The 16,152-nt window shown below is 36.5% G+C and overlaps 1 protein-coding gene across 2 annotated transcripts in view; it reads left to right on the top strand.

The window, feature by feature from the left end:
- Positions 1–8,248: 8,248 nt before the first annotated feature.
- LOC131038541 (glyoxylate/succinic semialdehyde reductase 2, chloroplastic) overlaps positions 8,249–16,152 on the top strand; it is a 136,060-nt gene continuing 128,156 nt past the window's right edge. The window contains exon 1 of one of the 2 annotated variants that reach the window (XM_057971005.2): positions 8,249–8,658. In XM_057971005.2, the coding sequence (XP_057826988.1) occupies positions 8,487–8,658 (172 nt within the window). In that variant the 5' untranslated portion in view covers positions 8,249–8,486. The remainder of the gene's footprint in view (positions 8,659–16,152) is intronic. The other variant, XM_057971004.2, reaches the window with a different exon arrangement.

Genomic DNA, 16,152 nt, shown 5'->3' with positions numbered 1-16,152 from the left:
TTCAAGGTTGGGAGGAAAAAGCACTTGAATCTTGTTCTCGTCTTCATACAAAATATTGCATTGAAGATAGCTTAGGAAATTGAAGATCAAAGGATGTATCTTGTCACTTATTTGAAATACTTATATATTTATATATTTAAGCTTACGGCAAATTGGAAAGCCCAAGTTTTGTATTGTAATCGATAACGATGCATAGTATGATTGAATTAATATGGAGATACTCTGTGTTGTAATGATACTATTTATATCTCTTATTGAATATAGAAGTATGATATCAATCATAGAATTTGTGTATGTAAGGATCTTATTTAAATGTTGTTATTGAATTAGAGATAATGCTTAAGAGAAGTAAATGAATTTATTAAGAGAATTATGAAATTATTTAAGTATAAAGAGTTTTCATTGTATTATTGAGTTCGAACATTTACGTATTTACATTCAACTTGGTCTAGGGATAGGGGAGATTAATTTTCCCTGGTTGACTTAAACATGACCTAATTTTAATATGTTGGTGCACTCTTCTCGCCCCATGATTTCAAAACTCGATGTTGCAATTTGATTGTTGGAGGTAAGCCTAATTGGTAAATTACCTAGGAACCATATATAAGAGCATTCTTCCTATTCATTTTCATATCATATATCAATCCATCAATCATATAAAATTTCATTCATAATTCATGCATCCATATCAAGCAACATCAAACATTTTCAAGCATGCAATGCAATATTTCATCCCACCATAACCTTCAAGCATCTCAACATCATGCATCATCAATTTACATCAATCTTCATGCAAACATGTGTGTGTGTGTGTGTGTGTTTGAGTCTTCTATATTTCGTCATGTTATTGCATTAATTCTTGTGATTACATTCAAAGAGAATTGCATCATCCACCATTGTCAATTGCAACAGATCTGAGGTATATCATACAATATTTACTTCATTATTTCCATTACAATTTCAATTCAATTAGGTTTAATTCCAAACTCGAGGTTTGAATTAGGCAAACCCCTATCCGCAACATCTTTCCCTCTTTCTATGTGTAGACTGTGGATTCAAAAGTTGTAGACGAAGATTTGGATTGAGGAGACAATGACGAAAAGGTCTGACTTTTGTAGAAGCAAAAAGTGAAGGACAAGGGTGAATCTACCACATTGATCCAGGGAATTTCTACCGAACTTTTGGGAAAATATTCTTAATGATATTATAATCTTGCAACTTGATATTTGTTTGCATCTGAGCACTTTGAGACTAGGGTGACTTTCAACTCGGTCCCACATTTTTGAGCTGAATTTTTAGGTGTGGATCTTGTTTTGTTTACTACTTGTGAAACCCTAATTTTTCATGCAATACACCAACCTTTAGAGAGGGTTGGTTCCTTTGGGCTACCACCTAGAATGAACTATGCTACTATTGGAAATGAAGTAGAAACATGACTTAAAATAAAACCTATGGTTATAGTGATGGTGCACCAAATATTTATGACCTACATACTAGTACTTAATCCATACAATTATTCAAATTTATGCTAATCTTGACACAACTCAGGTTTTGACATGCTTATACATCAGTGCTTCATAGGAAAGTTGTACTTTTCTCAGTTTTAGAAGGAAAAATCTGGTGTTGTCATAGCTATAAGTCATTCAAACTAATGACATAACTTACAACCTACATAAGGTATGTTTATTTTCGCAAAAGGTGTTGAAAGAAATGAGACATACTCGAAGGATTTGCATTTATCATAGAAAAATATATCAATCACTCCTATTTGTACACAAGGAAACCTACGAGAGAAGGTAAAATGCTTGTTTCATTAATTAAAGGTGCTTACAAATAGTATAGATGCCTAAGAATAGAGTCTTCTCGAGTCACAATGTTATTACAAGACCAAAAAGAATTAGTTTTTTTATTACAATGCATAGTCTAGAGGAGTAAGAACTGACTAAAATCTACCCCTAGAATTCCTAATATGTTGTCTAACAATTTCCTATTGTTTAATAACATGTTATTAGGAGAAATATGACAAGTGTCTAGCCTTATTGTTGGGTCAAAACTCCTTGGGTGTCCAATTGTATTGTCTGTATCTTTTAGTACCTTAAAGTGCTTCATGATCTATTTGAATGAGGAAAACTCACTTGCTTTGACCCTTCTGTTGATGATACCCATTGAGGAGACTCCTAGATGCTCTCACCTACCTTAAAATAGGTCAAACTACTTCCTAATTCCTCTCAATCTATTTGACAAGTCACATAATTACCTTATATTCTCTCTACTTGACAAACTACTCATTAAACTACCCCTATATGCTCTCAAAAATACATAACTAGCCATTATTCCACTAAACTCCTATAACTTTCCATTCCATGCTTTCAAGACATTGAAAAAAATAGGCTTAAATGATTAAAAACCTTAAGGGGCGTAGGAGATTTTATAGGGCTTATAACTGCCATATGTGTTTTTCATTGAGTCTTATTTACCCTCACATCGTCTAAGCCATCCTTCTAGACCTCATTTTTCAACTAATCTTTCTCTCTTATTATTGTATGGATAGTGAAGTGCTTGCATATAGTCTTTTATCTTTTGACATTATCATAGCTTTATTCTTTGTTACTTTTGGCCTTCTATTTTTCATCAATAAGGCCTCTTACCTTGTGCCATGAACAAGCCACCTGGTGCAGGAGCACCTAGGACTTAGGCAATTTAATTATTAAAATTTTGGTGTGTACTGACCCTCGCCAAGTCAGTGATGAATAAGGACTCCATGAGGGTCCAAGAGTTATCATTTTGTGTCAATGTAGGCCTAGGTTGTGTTCATTCTATTTAGGTTTGCATTTTTGTGTAAATAGTGAGTTTGAATAGCCAATTGACCTTTTTGATGGTCAAAAGTGTCAAAACTTGGCATGAGCATTAGAGAGGGTTAAATAGGTCTTATACATGTTTGAAATGTCATATGTGATCATTTTAAATAGGTCTCATAGGTTGGAGAGACCAAAAGTGCAAAAATCACAAAGTTGTAAAAAGTTATCATGACAACTTTTGAAAGTTGTCATGACAACTTTTGTCCTGAATTGGTTAGTGTTGGAGTTAGGGATTGTTTAACACCCTAGGAGGACTCCACACATGCGAAAACTATATATACCCTCTCTTTCATGTTTACCAAGGTTGGAGAAGTGTGTTATGTAAGTTCAACAACTAAAACTATTCATTTTCAGTCTTGTTGGCAGCATTTTGGCTTGATTTTACTCATTTGGCAATTGAATATGGATTGAATCCATTGATCCAGAAATGGATTGAGTTACTCTTGTGTGTTATTGAGTTTTTGGTTCATTTTAGAGTCTTGTATTTATTGTTCTTTGGTGTTTTCTTGTCCAAGTTTGCAAACAACCAGTTTTGGCTTATAAATAACAATTTTCTTGTAAATATGGTTGCCCCATGAGTTCCACACGTGCTGCCATCATGAATTGTTGGAACATGATGGGAAACCCTCTGTATAGTGTACATATTTAGGTTTAAGTGTTGGAGAAGAGATTTGATGTGACTGTCACCTTATTCTAGGCGAGTCCAGGAGCAACCTGGTTAGAGGAAATAAGGTGAAAATGGAGTGTTAAGTGCAGGGGTGTGTGCCAAATCACCATTTCAGAGTTTGGATGGGTTCATGGAGTTGGGGAAGACTTGTAAATGTAGGGAGAAGCTTTGAAAAAGTCATTTAATACCAAAAATCCAATTTGTTCATTCACTGTCGGTTAAAGGCCTTGTAAACCCTTCAAAACCCTCATTTTGGGGTTCATACATTGTACGGTGAAACCAAGGGCCAAAACCACAAAAATAATTTAGGGATAGGTGTATCTTTGAAGAAAATGCAAACTTATTTGGGGGTCCTTTGAATCATTTTCACCCAAGCCCTAGAAAACTGGATTTGGAGGCCTAATTAGGCCTAATTCCTTGTAGCCCTTTTCTAGGCAAGATTTTGAAATTGGTAAGAAACCTATTGATTGCAAGCCACTAATGAACCTCAAATGCATACAAAACATGTTAGTAGACACCTCCATACCTCTGCAACATCTCACAATGATAGGAGGTCATTTTGACAAGTTGAAGCCAAGAGGCCAGAATTGAGCACCTGAGAAGCACAGTGAATTGATAGGGTTCCTAATCAAAACACATGAAGCAAACACCTTAGGAAGGTCAAGTATCAATCCCTAGAAGATATTGAGAAGGAATTGGAGGTCTAGAGTGAAACTAGGCCTGGTGAGTTGGTGGAATTGAGCAACACCAACTAGGTGGAGTGTTGAGCAAGCTAGGTAAACCCCATCACCACCATAACATCATTGTCATTATCTTTTGTTACTGTCATGCATTAATTTTGTTAGATTTATTATTTCCTTACCAAGACTATCTCATGCTTCATTCAATGACTTCCTAGATTATCCTTCATGGATATAGATCTTTATTTTTATTTTCTACTATATACCTCTATTGGGTTGTCCTTGATGTTTTATGTCATAACTTTGTCCAAATCCATGGACTATTCTTGTGAAGGTCTTGAAAAGTCCTTTTAAACTCACTATAACAAATGACATATGTATGATTGAAAGGCGTCTCTTGTGCAAATGTGATGTTGATGGTGTTGATATGATTGTCATGGTTATCATTAATGGTTGTCATTGATATGATCATATGGTTTTCTGAGTTAGTGATTCATAACATGTTTCCCAATTTGATTGGTGCTCCATAAGTTGTGTTTTGGATGATGTTTAGTGTTGATTGGTAATTGATAGTATTGGTTGTGATCCAAATTTCTCTATTTTTTGGATATGGTGTCGATTGCTTGAATTCATGTTTATCTTGATTCCATTCTTGTTTTGCTAAGTTGAGAAGTGTTATTTTGGGTCCGGTCTGATCGAGAATCAGAGACTGTGTAATGACATTTGTGTAGCATATGAATCTTAATATTTGTGATGGACGTGTAACTTGTTGATTTGACTGATGAAGTGTGTTATGGCGTGGTCCACTTCTCATTCCTTTCCACCACAACAAATGCTTAGTGCAGACCTATTTCAAATTATGTTTAGCTGACTTGGAAGGTTATGTAATTAGGAGAAAAGTATAAGTAAAGGATGATCATAATGAATGATGTGTGAAAGACATGCGAGATTGAAAAGCTAAATCTAACTGATGATTGATGTGAGAAGTTGTGCAAAGGTGTGTAGTATGCTATTGGGTATCGGAGGTTGTTTCGACATTACTGTTTGTGGTAGTTGTATCACAGTGGTGGATTTTCTTTTCTTTCTTTCTCTTCCGGCAATGAGGGCCCTCCTGTAGTGAGCATTTTGGCAGTGAGCCACCTTTGTAAAATTCACCTTAAACGGTGTCACCCTAATAGGTGTTATATATTTAGAACTAATATTCTTCATGGTTTTTCCCTTCTTGGGTTTTCCATGTCATATTTAGTGTTATTTGTGTATGATTTCGTTGAGTATATGTGTGCTTTCATGTTTACATCCGTTCAAGTTAAATACAATTTAATAAGTTGGTTATTCCAGATGTGTGAAAGAATTGAAAGTTTAATTAACAACTGATTCACCCCCCCTCTTAGTTGTTCGGGTATTCAACAAACATCATTGTCATTATCTTTTGTTATTGTCATGCATTACTTTTGTTAGGTTCATTATTTCTTTACTAGGACTATCTCATGCTTCATTCAATGACTTCCTATATTATCCTTCATGGACGTAGATCTTTATGTTTATCTTCTACTATATACCTTTATCATGAAGGGTTGTCCTTGATGTTTTATGTCATAACTTTGTCCAAACCCATGGACTATGTGAAGGTCTTGAAAAGTCTTTTTAAACTCACTATACATTCTATATTCTAAAGGACATATGCATGATTGAAAAGTGTCTCTTGCTTATTTTTATGCCTCCATCTTGCACTTTTTCCATATTGCCATTTACACTCCCTTTTTTAATAATTGTTTCTGCCCTTCTACTGTGGCCATTGATCGAGGTGATTGTGCTCCTCAATGTGCTTATTAATTGTTAGCTTCTATACCTCATGAGATCTCAACAACCCTTAATATTTAGCACATATAGAAACACTCACAAGGTTTGATAAGACATATATCGTCATTTAATGTATTATGGAAGTTCTCAAATCACATCTAGCTATTCATGTTGTCCCATATCAAAAGTAAACCTTTCATAGAGCCCTGTACTTTCAACACTTTTCCACTTATAGGGCCATTCAATATCATACATGCTTATTTCACTAAAAACACAAATTAGGAATGCTTATAGCAAAACACTATCCCTATTCATCCACAAATGTTGAAAGGTTTAGTCTCCTAATATTACATGTGGCTTTTTGCAGTGAGATGAACCTTGCAACTTTGTGGTTATTAGGGTGGACTAGGTATCTCCAATATGCTTAGAATATAAGAAAGAAACTATTACTCTATCATATTGGATGCATGGCATGTGAATTGACATATAATATGGATGGGCTACAGGACAACATTGAAATCCTTGTTAATATTAGTTCAAAGTGAAAGCGAAGGAAGGATGCTTAACAGTAGGGAAACAAGGAATTTGCACCCCAAAGCCTGCTTTAGGAGTACTAGACCTTTCCATATGAAAGTTATATAAAAATAAAATCTTTCCTAAATATAGTAGCCAAGACTAAACTCAAGAATATCTAAATTCCTTAAGTTTATATAATATTTAAACATGAAAATTGTAGAGCAACAAGTGGGCTCTATGTAAAGCACAAGATAGAGAAGCCCACAACACATAAACATGTCTTTAGTGTCCTATTCCTCTTGAACTTCTTGTATTCTCTTCATAACCCGCCATATGGTGATACCTCCATACTTCTTGCTTGGCATTTTAAACTATGAATTGATAAACCACCATCTCATTGTGACCCATGAACTCATACTATCATACATTCACATTTCATTGTTTATCGCCTTTTGAAAAGCTTCTTGTCTGTCATCTTTATTTTCATTTCTCGATAGGCATGTGGTGTGGCTTCCTAAAATGCTTTCATGCATGGTGTGAACCTAATGTCGTCCTACCTTGACCATAGCCTTGCCTCTTTGCTTGTTGACACTTTAGTCTTGCAAGACTGCCCTATTCATGTGCATAACCGTCTTTCTAACTATATGATAATCCTCATTTCATTTATTTTTTGTGTCATAAGTTGCCCTTTTGGAAACTGTGCTCACTATCTTTGGTTTGGCACTCTCTCCTACCCTTCCTCAACACTAATAACTACCTTTGAGAGCCCTCTTCCTTTCTTTTCTCATAGACCATACAATTTTACCATATGCTCAATCTTTATGCCCTTTAACAAAAATAAAAGTTCATGGATATGCATGGGATGACAAATGATCTCCAAAGTTTCACAGGCTCCTCCACACCCTATTCCTTTACTATGGATGCATTTACCTCGTATTTTGAAATTGAAAAATGACGAAAGAAAACATTACACGTATTCTTCCATTGATGGAACTAATTAGAGATGTTGTATCCAATGTGAATACTTTTTTCTAGCCTTTTGCTAAAGTTTCCATCAGCCTTGGCTTCCATAAAGGTCTACAAATAATATGTAAAAGAGATCTAAAGCAATTAAACCCTAAAGTGCGCACCGAGTCCTGCTTGAACTCAAACTCTTTTTACATAAACTCTCTCTCCAAATCTCATGCACATATATATGGGCCCTTTTGACAAACTTAATTTGGATATACTTCAAACCTCTCTAAGTCCTAGAACCTCTAAACACTTTTTGACAATTATTTCAACCAAAGAGTGAAATAGACTAATAGCATCCAAAGCAAATACATAGACAAATAGTCATTTCATTTATCCAAAACACTAAAGATATTATATATAATTTTTTTCTATATAATATTTATAAATTGATATCTAAAATTATATTAATTTAATATTTAAATTTAATTTAGATCTCACAAACTTTATTTTCCTAATTTAAAAAGAGGTCCTCCCACACTCTTCTATTTTGTATCATCTTGTAAATGATGAATTGAAATACTAACATGTTAAAATTAATGAACATAAATATTTAATTAATTTTTAATATATATATATATATATATATATATATATATAAAATTTTGTTCAATGCCTAGGTGAAAATAAAATCTCTTCCGAGTGTTTTTAAATTCAAATTCTCTTTTATTGGTTGGTCATAAGTAGTCTAACTGCAGAGAGAAAGCTACAACCTTCTTGCCTGCATCGACCAACCCTAAACTTCTGACAATTTTTGCTGCTAAGCCAAAATCTTGAAGACTAAATTCAAGGTTAAACAAAAAAGATAATGGATTTATTTTAAACTTTTGGGATCAAATAAAAAGATGAATGAAATTGATGTACATGTAAATACCTGAACTAAATAAAATTTCAGTGGGACGACATTGTCTCCTGACATTATCAAGATAATTGTGGAGGGAAGACCAAGTATTAATGGCGCGGATACTCGCAATCTCAAATCCATTCACTACATCCAACTATTGCTGGCCGTTTTGTCCAATTTTTTTGGATAATAAGAAGACACCCAAATGGAGTGGTATTCTTCGTAAACGGCTTTCTGTTTATCCATGCTGCACCATGAGCATGTCTACAGATGGAGTTGTAGGTATTTATTAATTGCCTTTTTAACTCAATTAAAATGGAAAAACTAACCCATGAAAACTAGTAAAATGTAGGATTGAGAAAAACTTCAATTGCTCTTATGGTTCTTTGGTTTTTGTGATTTAATGAAAATGAAGGTCAGTAATAGGGAGAGCTGCAGCTTTTGGTTGCAGTCTGGATATTCGGGTCAATCAAACCATTCTCAGAAAATTATTTTAATACGGTATTCTCTAGAATCTCTAGAAGCTGGCAAAGAGGCCTGCAAACTGTTGGTCTTAATACTATCAACATCCAAAGCTGAAACTTGTTTTTCTTTGTACGGTTCATTACCTGGGTAGAGCTACTGATCACTTGACTTATTAATTACTTTTTTTTTCTTTTCTTTTGGTTAGGTGAACTACTTTTTCTTGGTCCGGTTGGGTTCAACCTCTGTGATGATTTCACACTGGGGATTTTCAGCCCCCTTTTGTCTGAGAATAGAATCTGGGCTAGTGGTAAAGGCACACAGTACAATGGATATTCACTAGCATAAAAATACTTATTTCTGTATATTTGATATTTTTCTTTCCATGGTAATCAAAGGAAATCTGTACTACCAGTACCGAAATCGTAGACAAATTTTGATCTTAAATGGATACCACATGTAAGGAAATATGGACATATTTCTCCATCAACCATAGTACGAAACATTTCTATCTTAATTCAATATATTCGAGCATAAATATGAGGAAATAAGTGAAACTGGTATAATTGATCTACAAATTCAAGCATAAATAATTCGTAACAAGAATAGAAGAATAAAAACCATAACAGTGCAATGTCTCCTTTTTAAAGTGAGATTATAATAATTGTAATAAATTAAAATATCAATAAATAAAAAAATAAAAGATAAATTATAATCATAGTTCCATGAAGTTTCTTGAGGGGGACGTGGGGACAAGGGGATGGGTTAAGGGGATGGGGAACAAGGGTCTAAGTTTGGGTACGGCGGTGAGGGCGGTGGGAGGGGTGGCACAAATACATATAATACTTGAAAAATTAGTTATTAAAAGATGTGTAAGGAATAAGTATAAGAACTGTAAATGAAACTTTGCCATATTATGTAAAGTTTATACTAATAAACATTAAAAACATGAAAATGATTGCACTGAAATTTGAACATTAACAACAGTGGGCAGAATTTTGGAACTTTGGAAGCAAACCAAGAATAAGTATAAGAATTGCAAATGAAACTTTGGCACACTAAGTGAAGTTTAAACTAATAAACATAATAAATATGGTAATGATTGCATGAACAATAAGAATGGTGGGTTGGGGCAGAGTCCCCAATGGGGGTCTGGGGGCAAAGCCCCTAAGCCCCTAGTGGGGTCAAGGGGGCAGCACCCTCAGCATGCTCTCTAACCTTACAAACCTCCTTTATGAATGCCATTTTCACAAAATTTTCATCATTTTCTGCTTAAGGACCAAGTTTTTAAGTCGGGGCTATGGGAGACTCCTAGGTGTCCTTGGGACAGTCAAGGGACTCTTGGGAGTTCTCAGGGTGTCCCACCGTCCTTGCTATCTCAGCAGCGGCTTGGCAGGGGAACGCCCCCCCTTGTCCCTGCATCCCGGAGCCATCCCCATCCCCAAAATGACAGGAAAATGGGGTGGGATGCGTCCCTATGTTTCACTGATTATAATCTAATTATTAAATATAAAATTAAATTTTTATTTAATCAAAAGTCAAGGGACATGCAAAGAATCACAATTATTGAAGAAAAAAGATATATAAGAAACACCAAACAAAGAGAAGTAAGCACCATATGGTGAATGCATTTTTTATTATCTGATTATTACTCCTTTGGAGCATGGAGTTGCGGTTCATTTCACCTGAGGACGAAATCCCTCATGACAGAAATTAAAGGATAAAAACCCTTTTATTTTCCTTGCCAAGTTTGTGGGCAAAAAGCTTTGACTCAGACAGATTAAGAAATTATTTACCAAAGGCATTAAACTGCTGTAGACTTGAAGAATTGACAATATTATAGAAAAGAATACCTGATATAAGTCTGGGCAGATTTCTGAGTATCCATAGCAATTTAATGAGTTCAATTTTGATAGTAATTTTTAAATCAACAAATTTTGATAGTAATTTTTAAATCAACAAGTTAAAAAACAAGAATTCTTATTATTTATATATATATATATATATATATATAGGCAGCCTATAAGCATGAATTAAGATTAGCTTGCCACATAGCATCATATAAACAACAAAACTAACATAAACTTGTAATCATTACATCAAGTTTAATATCAAAATGACAAAATATTCAAGTATCATTGTTTCAACTTTCAACAAGATAAAGTTTAATCATCAAATGGATTCTCTAATTCATCATCCTCATTCTCCTCCTCCTCCTCATCCTCCTCATCATTGACATTGACATTAGATGAACCAATGCCAATGCCACTTGCACTTGCACTTGCTCTATAAGTTAGCTTGCTATTTGAGTCATCAAATGCAACAAACTAAGAAGCGGAAGCATCCAAATCAGTATGCTCTGACTCTATACCCCACATCTTCATTTCCCCTTGCTTGTAGTCATGTTGCTTGTGTGAAAGAAGATGTAGGTTGGAATGCACATATACTAAATTCTCTACTCTTTTTGATTGCAATCTATTGTGCTTTACTGAGTGGATGAAAGAGTATGTGCTCCAATTTCTTTTTGAAGTAGTGTTGACGTGTATTTTGTACACTATCAAACACAGAATAAAATACCCAAGGGTACCTTATCCTCTCTTGAATAAAGCCTCTGATTGTTGAAGATGTCGCGAAAAAGGATCAATCAGGATGACTCCAAGGTTCTTCGATGTAGGGTCTCTACGTGTGGATAAGCACCAGTGGTCGTTGTAAATGCTGTTTCATCAAGGGGCCTTACGTTTCCGAATTGCAGGAACAGAATTTTCCTAAAAACTAACAAGTTGTCAAAAAAGGATCAAAAGATAGGTTTTGCAAGAGATGAATTCTAACCTAATCCTACGAATGACTCAATGTAGGCTAGACTTGGTAAGATTCTACCAATTTTAGTATTGCCAAGGAATTACAACTTTACTGGAATTGATGCGATCTTCTAAGGTGATTAGTGATTTTTTCAAATCATCAAGAATTATAGACACTACCATAAAGGTACACATCAATAGTTCAATAATGATTGAAGGTTCAAGCAATCCAAATATCTCCAGTTGACCACACAAGGCGTCCTTACAATCAGTAAGAAGCTAGTGGTTTGGAACGTGAATCTCACCAAAGATCAAGCCCAACACTTAGTCCTTCAAACTTAAATACAACTTTGACTGAGAATGATTCAAGAAAGTAAACAACCATGAAAATAGCCACAAGAATTGCAATAAAACACCATAACTTCAATATTTTATTGATCTCAAAGCCAAAATAGACAACAATTGCTTGAAATTCTTTCTTCAATGTTCAATCTTGCTACAAAATAACTTTCTTCTCTCTAATATCTAATTGCTAATGACAAAATGAAAATGAGTGAGGGTATATATAGCATCCTCAATTACAATGAACGGCCCAGATCAAAAGAAGATCAACGGCTGAGATTTTGACACCTAAACCCTAATTAGGGTTTGTTACAAAAAGTTTCCTTTTTAGTTGAACATTATTAAATGCAAAGCCAAATATTTAATTGGCACAAAAATCTAGGAAACATAGACCAATGATAATTAAGGTGCCACATCATCTACAACAACCTCTCTTCTAGAACCTTATTCCCTTTCCAATGTTCCTTCTTAGCATATGCAATGAATCTGGACACAATTCCTTCAATTTCAGCAATAGGAATCTCGGGAAGATTCCTCATTCGTTCCTCCAAGTGGATAACCTGATCAAAGGCCTTGAGAAGAGCCGCATCCCATCCAGGTTCGAGTTCTTTGATCTTCTCAATTAGGAGCATAGTAGCGAACATTAGATCCTGTTGCTCATCTGTGATGACATTCTCATCCTTGCAAAAGATGACCTTGACCCTTTCTTCCAACTCTTGAAGGTCCACATCTGTCTCAACTTCGATCCTTCTGCCAAGAATGGTACATAACACCTCAAACACCTTGTCCTGAATTGGATGGATGACGCCTTCAACTTGATTGCATTTGGTGCTGATGTCCTCGAAAAGAACCTCCTTCATCTGAAGTAGGGTTGACCACTGAAGTAAATTATGAGCTCCTCCATCCATTATCTTTTCTTGTGCTAGGATCTTCCTTGGTGTTTGCTTGATCACTTGCAGAACAGGAATGATAACATCTCTAGTGTGAGCGAAAGCGGCTACTGTTATCATTAGGTTGTGGATGATCTCAAGGACCTGGATAGCTCGGTGGATTGTTTGCATCATTCTTGTTGCGAATTCAACGACTACTGTGTGGGATTTGTCAATCTAAGAGCTCATAAGCTGAACCAAGCTCTTGACTCTCTCTGCCTCGCTAACTGATTCAAGGGGAAGTGCTTGCACAGGAGAGACTGCCGGACCCTGACGTCCTAAGGGCTGATGGAGATGGCTAAAGTAGCCTCTCCAAGCACCTCTCTCTCTCTCAAGCTTTCTATTCTTTTCCATTTCTTCTTTAAGCTTGTTTTTAAGTACTTCAAATGAATCGGTTGCCTCGTCCAGTGCCTGCTCAGCAGTGAGTGGACCAAGCTCAAATGTTTCTACATCATACTCTTCTGCAAGGATTTCACCTTCATACTTGTCCACTGTTGGTGTAGCTATCTGCAACTTCCTGGACCCTGTCTCATCTCTGATCATCTTGGACATCTTGGTGGCCTTCTTCTCCGTTACTTCCTGAGAATTTCCTACAAGGCTCTCTAAGTCAATTACATTATCTTCGTCTTCAATCACAATCACCCTTGTCAATCTCTCCTTCAACCAATCCGGAATGGCAGATCTCGTCTCTCTAACTTGTATTTCTTTAGGCAATGGTTCGTCTTCCCGGAGAGGAGATGTCACTTCATCATCATTCTTGTCTTCATGTAGCTCATTGACTTGGGGAGATCGACTTGACGAATGCTAAGGTGCCTTCCCCTTTTCAGGTTTATCATTCTGTACCATTGACTCCATAGATTCATCAACCTCAGGCATCGTCATCTCTTGTCCTTCAACTTGACTTGTCCTTTTCTCATGTCGAGATGATGTACCTGATGAGCGATCTCGATTAGCCTCTTGCTTCTTCTTGGAGGGTTCCCTTTTCTCGGGTCTTTCTTTCCTCTTCGCGCCTCTAGGATGAGAATTGTCTTCACTTGCGCTCGCTCCTCCTTCTTTTGGTCTTTCCTCCAAAGTATAAGTCATTGATATGTTCTGTTCCCTTAACTTTTGATGTTGTACATCCACCCATCTGCGAGTACATGACAAAACTGGAGCCATCAAAACTCTCAAGTCTGAAATCTCAGGCTCGTTCCAATCTATCTTCACTGCCTTGTCTTCTCTGTCATAAGATGACTGGAGATGTCTGCCACTGTCCTGAGCTTGATCAGCCACTCTGTAAACTTTGCATTTCCTGATGAAATCTAAAGGTAATCTGGAATGCCTCTTTCTTTTCACTTCTAAAGCACTTGAGAGATTCATCCAAAAGTCTTCTACCTGAAATTCGTGCTTGTACTTTCTACCATATGTCTCCTCTATATACCCATAAGGATCAAAATTCTCCCTTAAGGCAAAGAATGTGAATGAATATGAGGCCAACTCCCTCTCTGCATCATCCAAGGCTAGAGCGTTAGGACATACCTCAACTGAATTCCCCAATATGATGGGCACGGGAGCTCCATTTCTATGCCTGTGTCTGAATGCCTTCGCATAGTCTGCCAACTGCCTAGTCACCTCGAGTAGCACTATCTTGTCTGTCGGATACCTCGGCAACATGTAGGGGGGTGAAGGACATCCATGGACTCTGATATATGTAAACTTTGGAAACTGGATGAACCAAGCACCATACCTCTTTACAAGCTCTTGTGCATCTAGAGATAGTCGATTGTGAATCTCGCCTTGCAATATCCTAGTGATGTTCATCGTGAAGGTATCATTGACTAACTTGTAGTCACTTCCTGGTGGATGATGCAAATGAACATAAGAATCACAAACTCTGACTTCTCCGGGTCCTCTTCCGATCACTCCTCTGTGAGGTAGTCCTGCATATTTGAAACTCCTGATCAAGGCATATATGACGTATGAGCTCATGTGAAATGACTTGGTAGGCTTTAGTCTTCTTAACTGCACGTCCAAGCAATGGCTAATAATTCTAGCCCAATGAATTGTTCCTTTTCCTTGAACTATCACTTGGATGAAGTAGAACATCCACTTCTCAAAATAGAAGGCTTGAGGAGCCCCCGTAACTCGATTGAGTAAAGTTATCAAATCTCTGTACTCCTCCTGGAAGTCGATCCTATGTGGTGTGTTGGGAATCTTGCTCAGGCGAGGACGACTTTTGAGTAATCAACCCTTATTGATGATGCTCAAGCAAGAGTCTGGATCATCTTCATACATCGACCTGGCTCCTTCTAGGCTTTTGTAAATCATATCTTTATGCTCTGGAAGATGGAGAGCTTCACTTATAGCCTCCTCTGAAAGGTACGCCAAAGTGTTCCCTTCCTTGGATACGATCGATCTTGATTGTGGGTCATAATGGCGAGCACACTCGATCATTAGCTCATGGCACTGGACCGCTGGAGGGAAACCGGCCGCCTTGATGATGCCGCTTTCAATTATTCTCTTTGCGACAGGTGATGGCTTGCCAATGTAAGGGACCTCTCGAAACTTCTTCACACTGAAGTTTCCCAAGTTGGTATCTCCAATGTTGCTCCACTTGGACACGATCTTGGTCTCCAATTCTTCGTTCCTCTGATCTTCCTTCATGAGAGCTGGACGACTAGTAGATGCTCCTGCCTTTGGGGTCGCCATCTTGACACCTACACAACATTTCATAATGAGTAACATATTTTGCAACGTAGAAATATAGAAATAAAGGAAGATTTAAGATTTTAATTAGGAAACTTTATGATAAATCTTGAGTTATCATTTCCTAATTAACTATGCAATTTTCAAAAACTTGAAGTTCAAAATTCAAAATCTCAACATTGGGACTAGGATGATCTCGCCATACCTCCACTTGAGAATTAATTCTAAAAAAAATGATGCAAAAATAGGGTGAATTTTGGCTAGGCGAAATATAGATCAAAGTCCTTCCTTTAGCAAAATGCGCCTCCTTTAGTCTTCTCAAGCATCAATTCCACCACCTTAAGTCTTCAACACTTGAGGTAAATTCGCTCCAACTAGACCAGATTTCGCACCTCCTTCCTTGCTCTTCAAATCGCACTTGAAGTAATGAACGAATGATGATTAAAATTGCTCAAAATACCCCTATTATGTAGGGCGCTCATCATTTCACCCCCCCATAGGCCGACTTGGCAAAATAGGCCAAAAAAATAAATAAAATTAAAAAAGAAGAGGCCGACCTA

The sequence above is a fragment of the Cryptomeria japonica genome, chromosome 10 (assembly GCF_030272615.1).
Source record: "Cryptomeria japonica chromosome 10, Sugi_1.0, whole genome shotgun sequence".
In the NCBI taxonomy this organism is placed as follows: domain Eukaryota; kingdom Viridiplantae; phylum Streptophyta; class Pinopsida; order Cupressales; family Cupressaceae; genus Cryptomeria; species Cryptomeria japonica.
The sequence above is the reverse complement of the archived record's forward strand: the minus strand, read 5'-3'. Positions and strand labels throughout refer to the sequence as shown.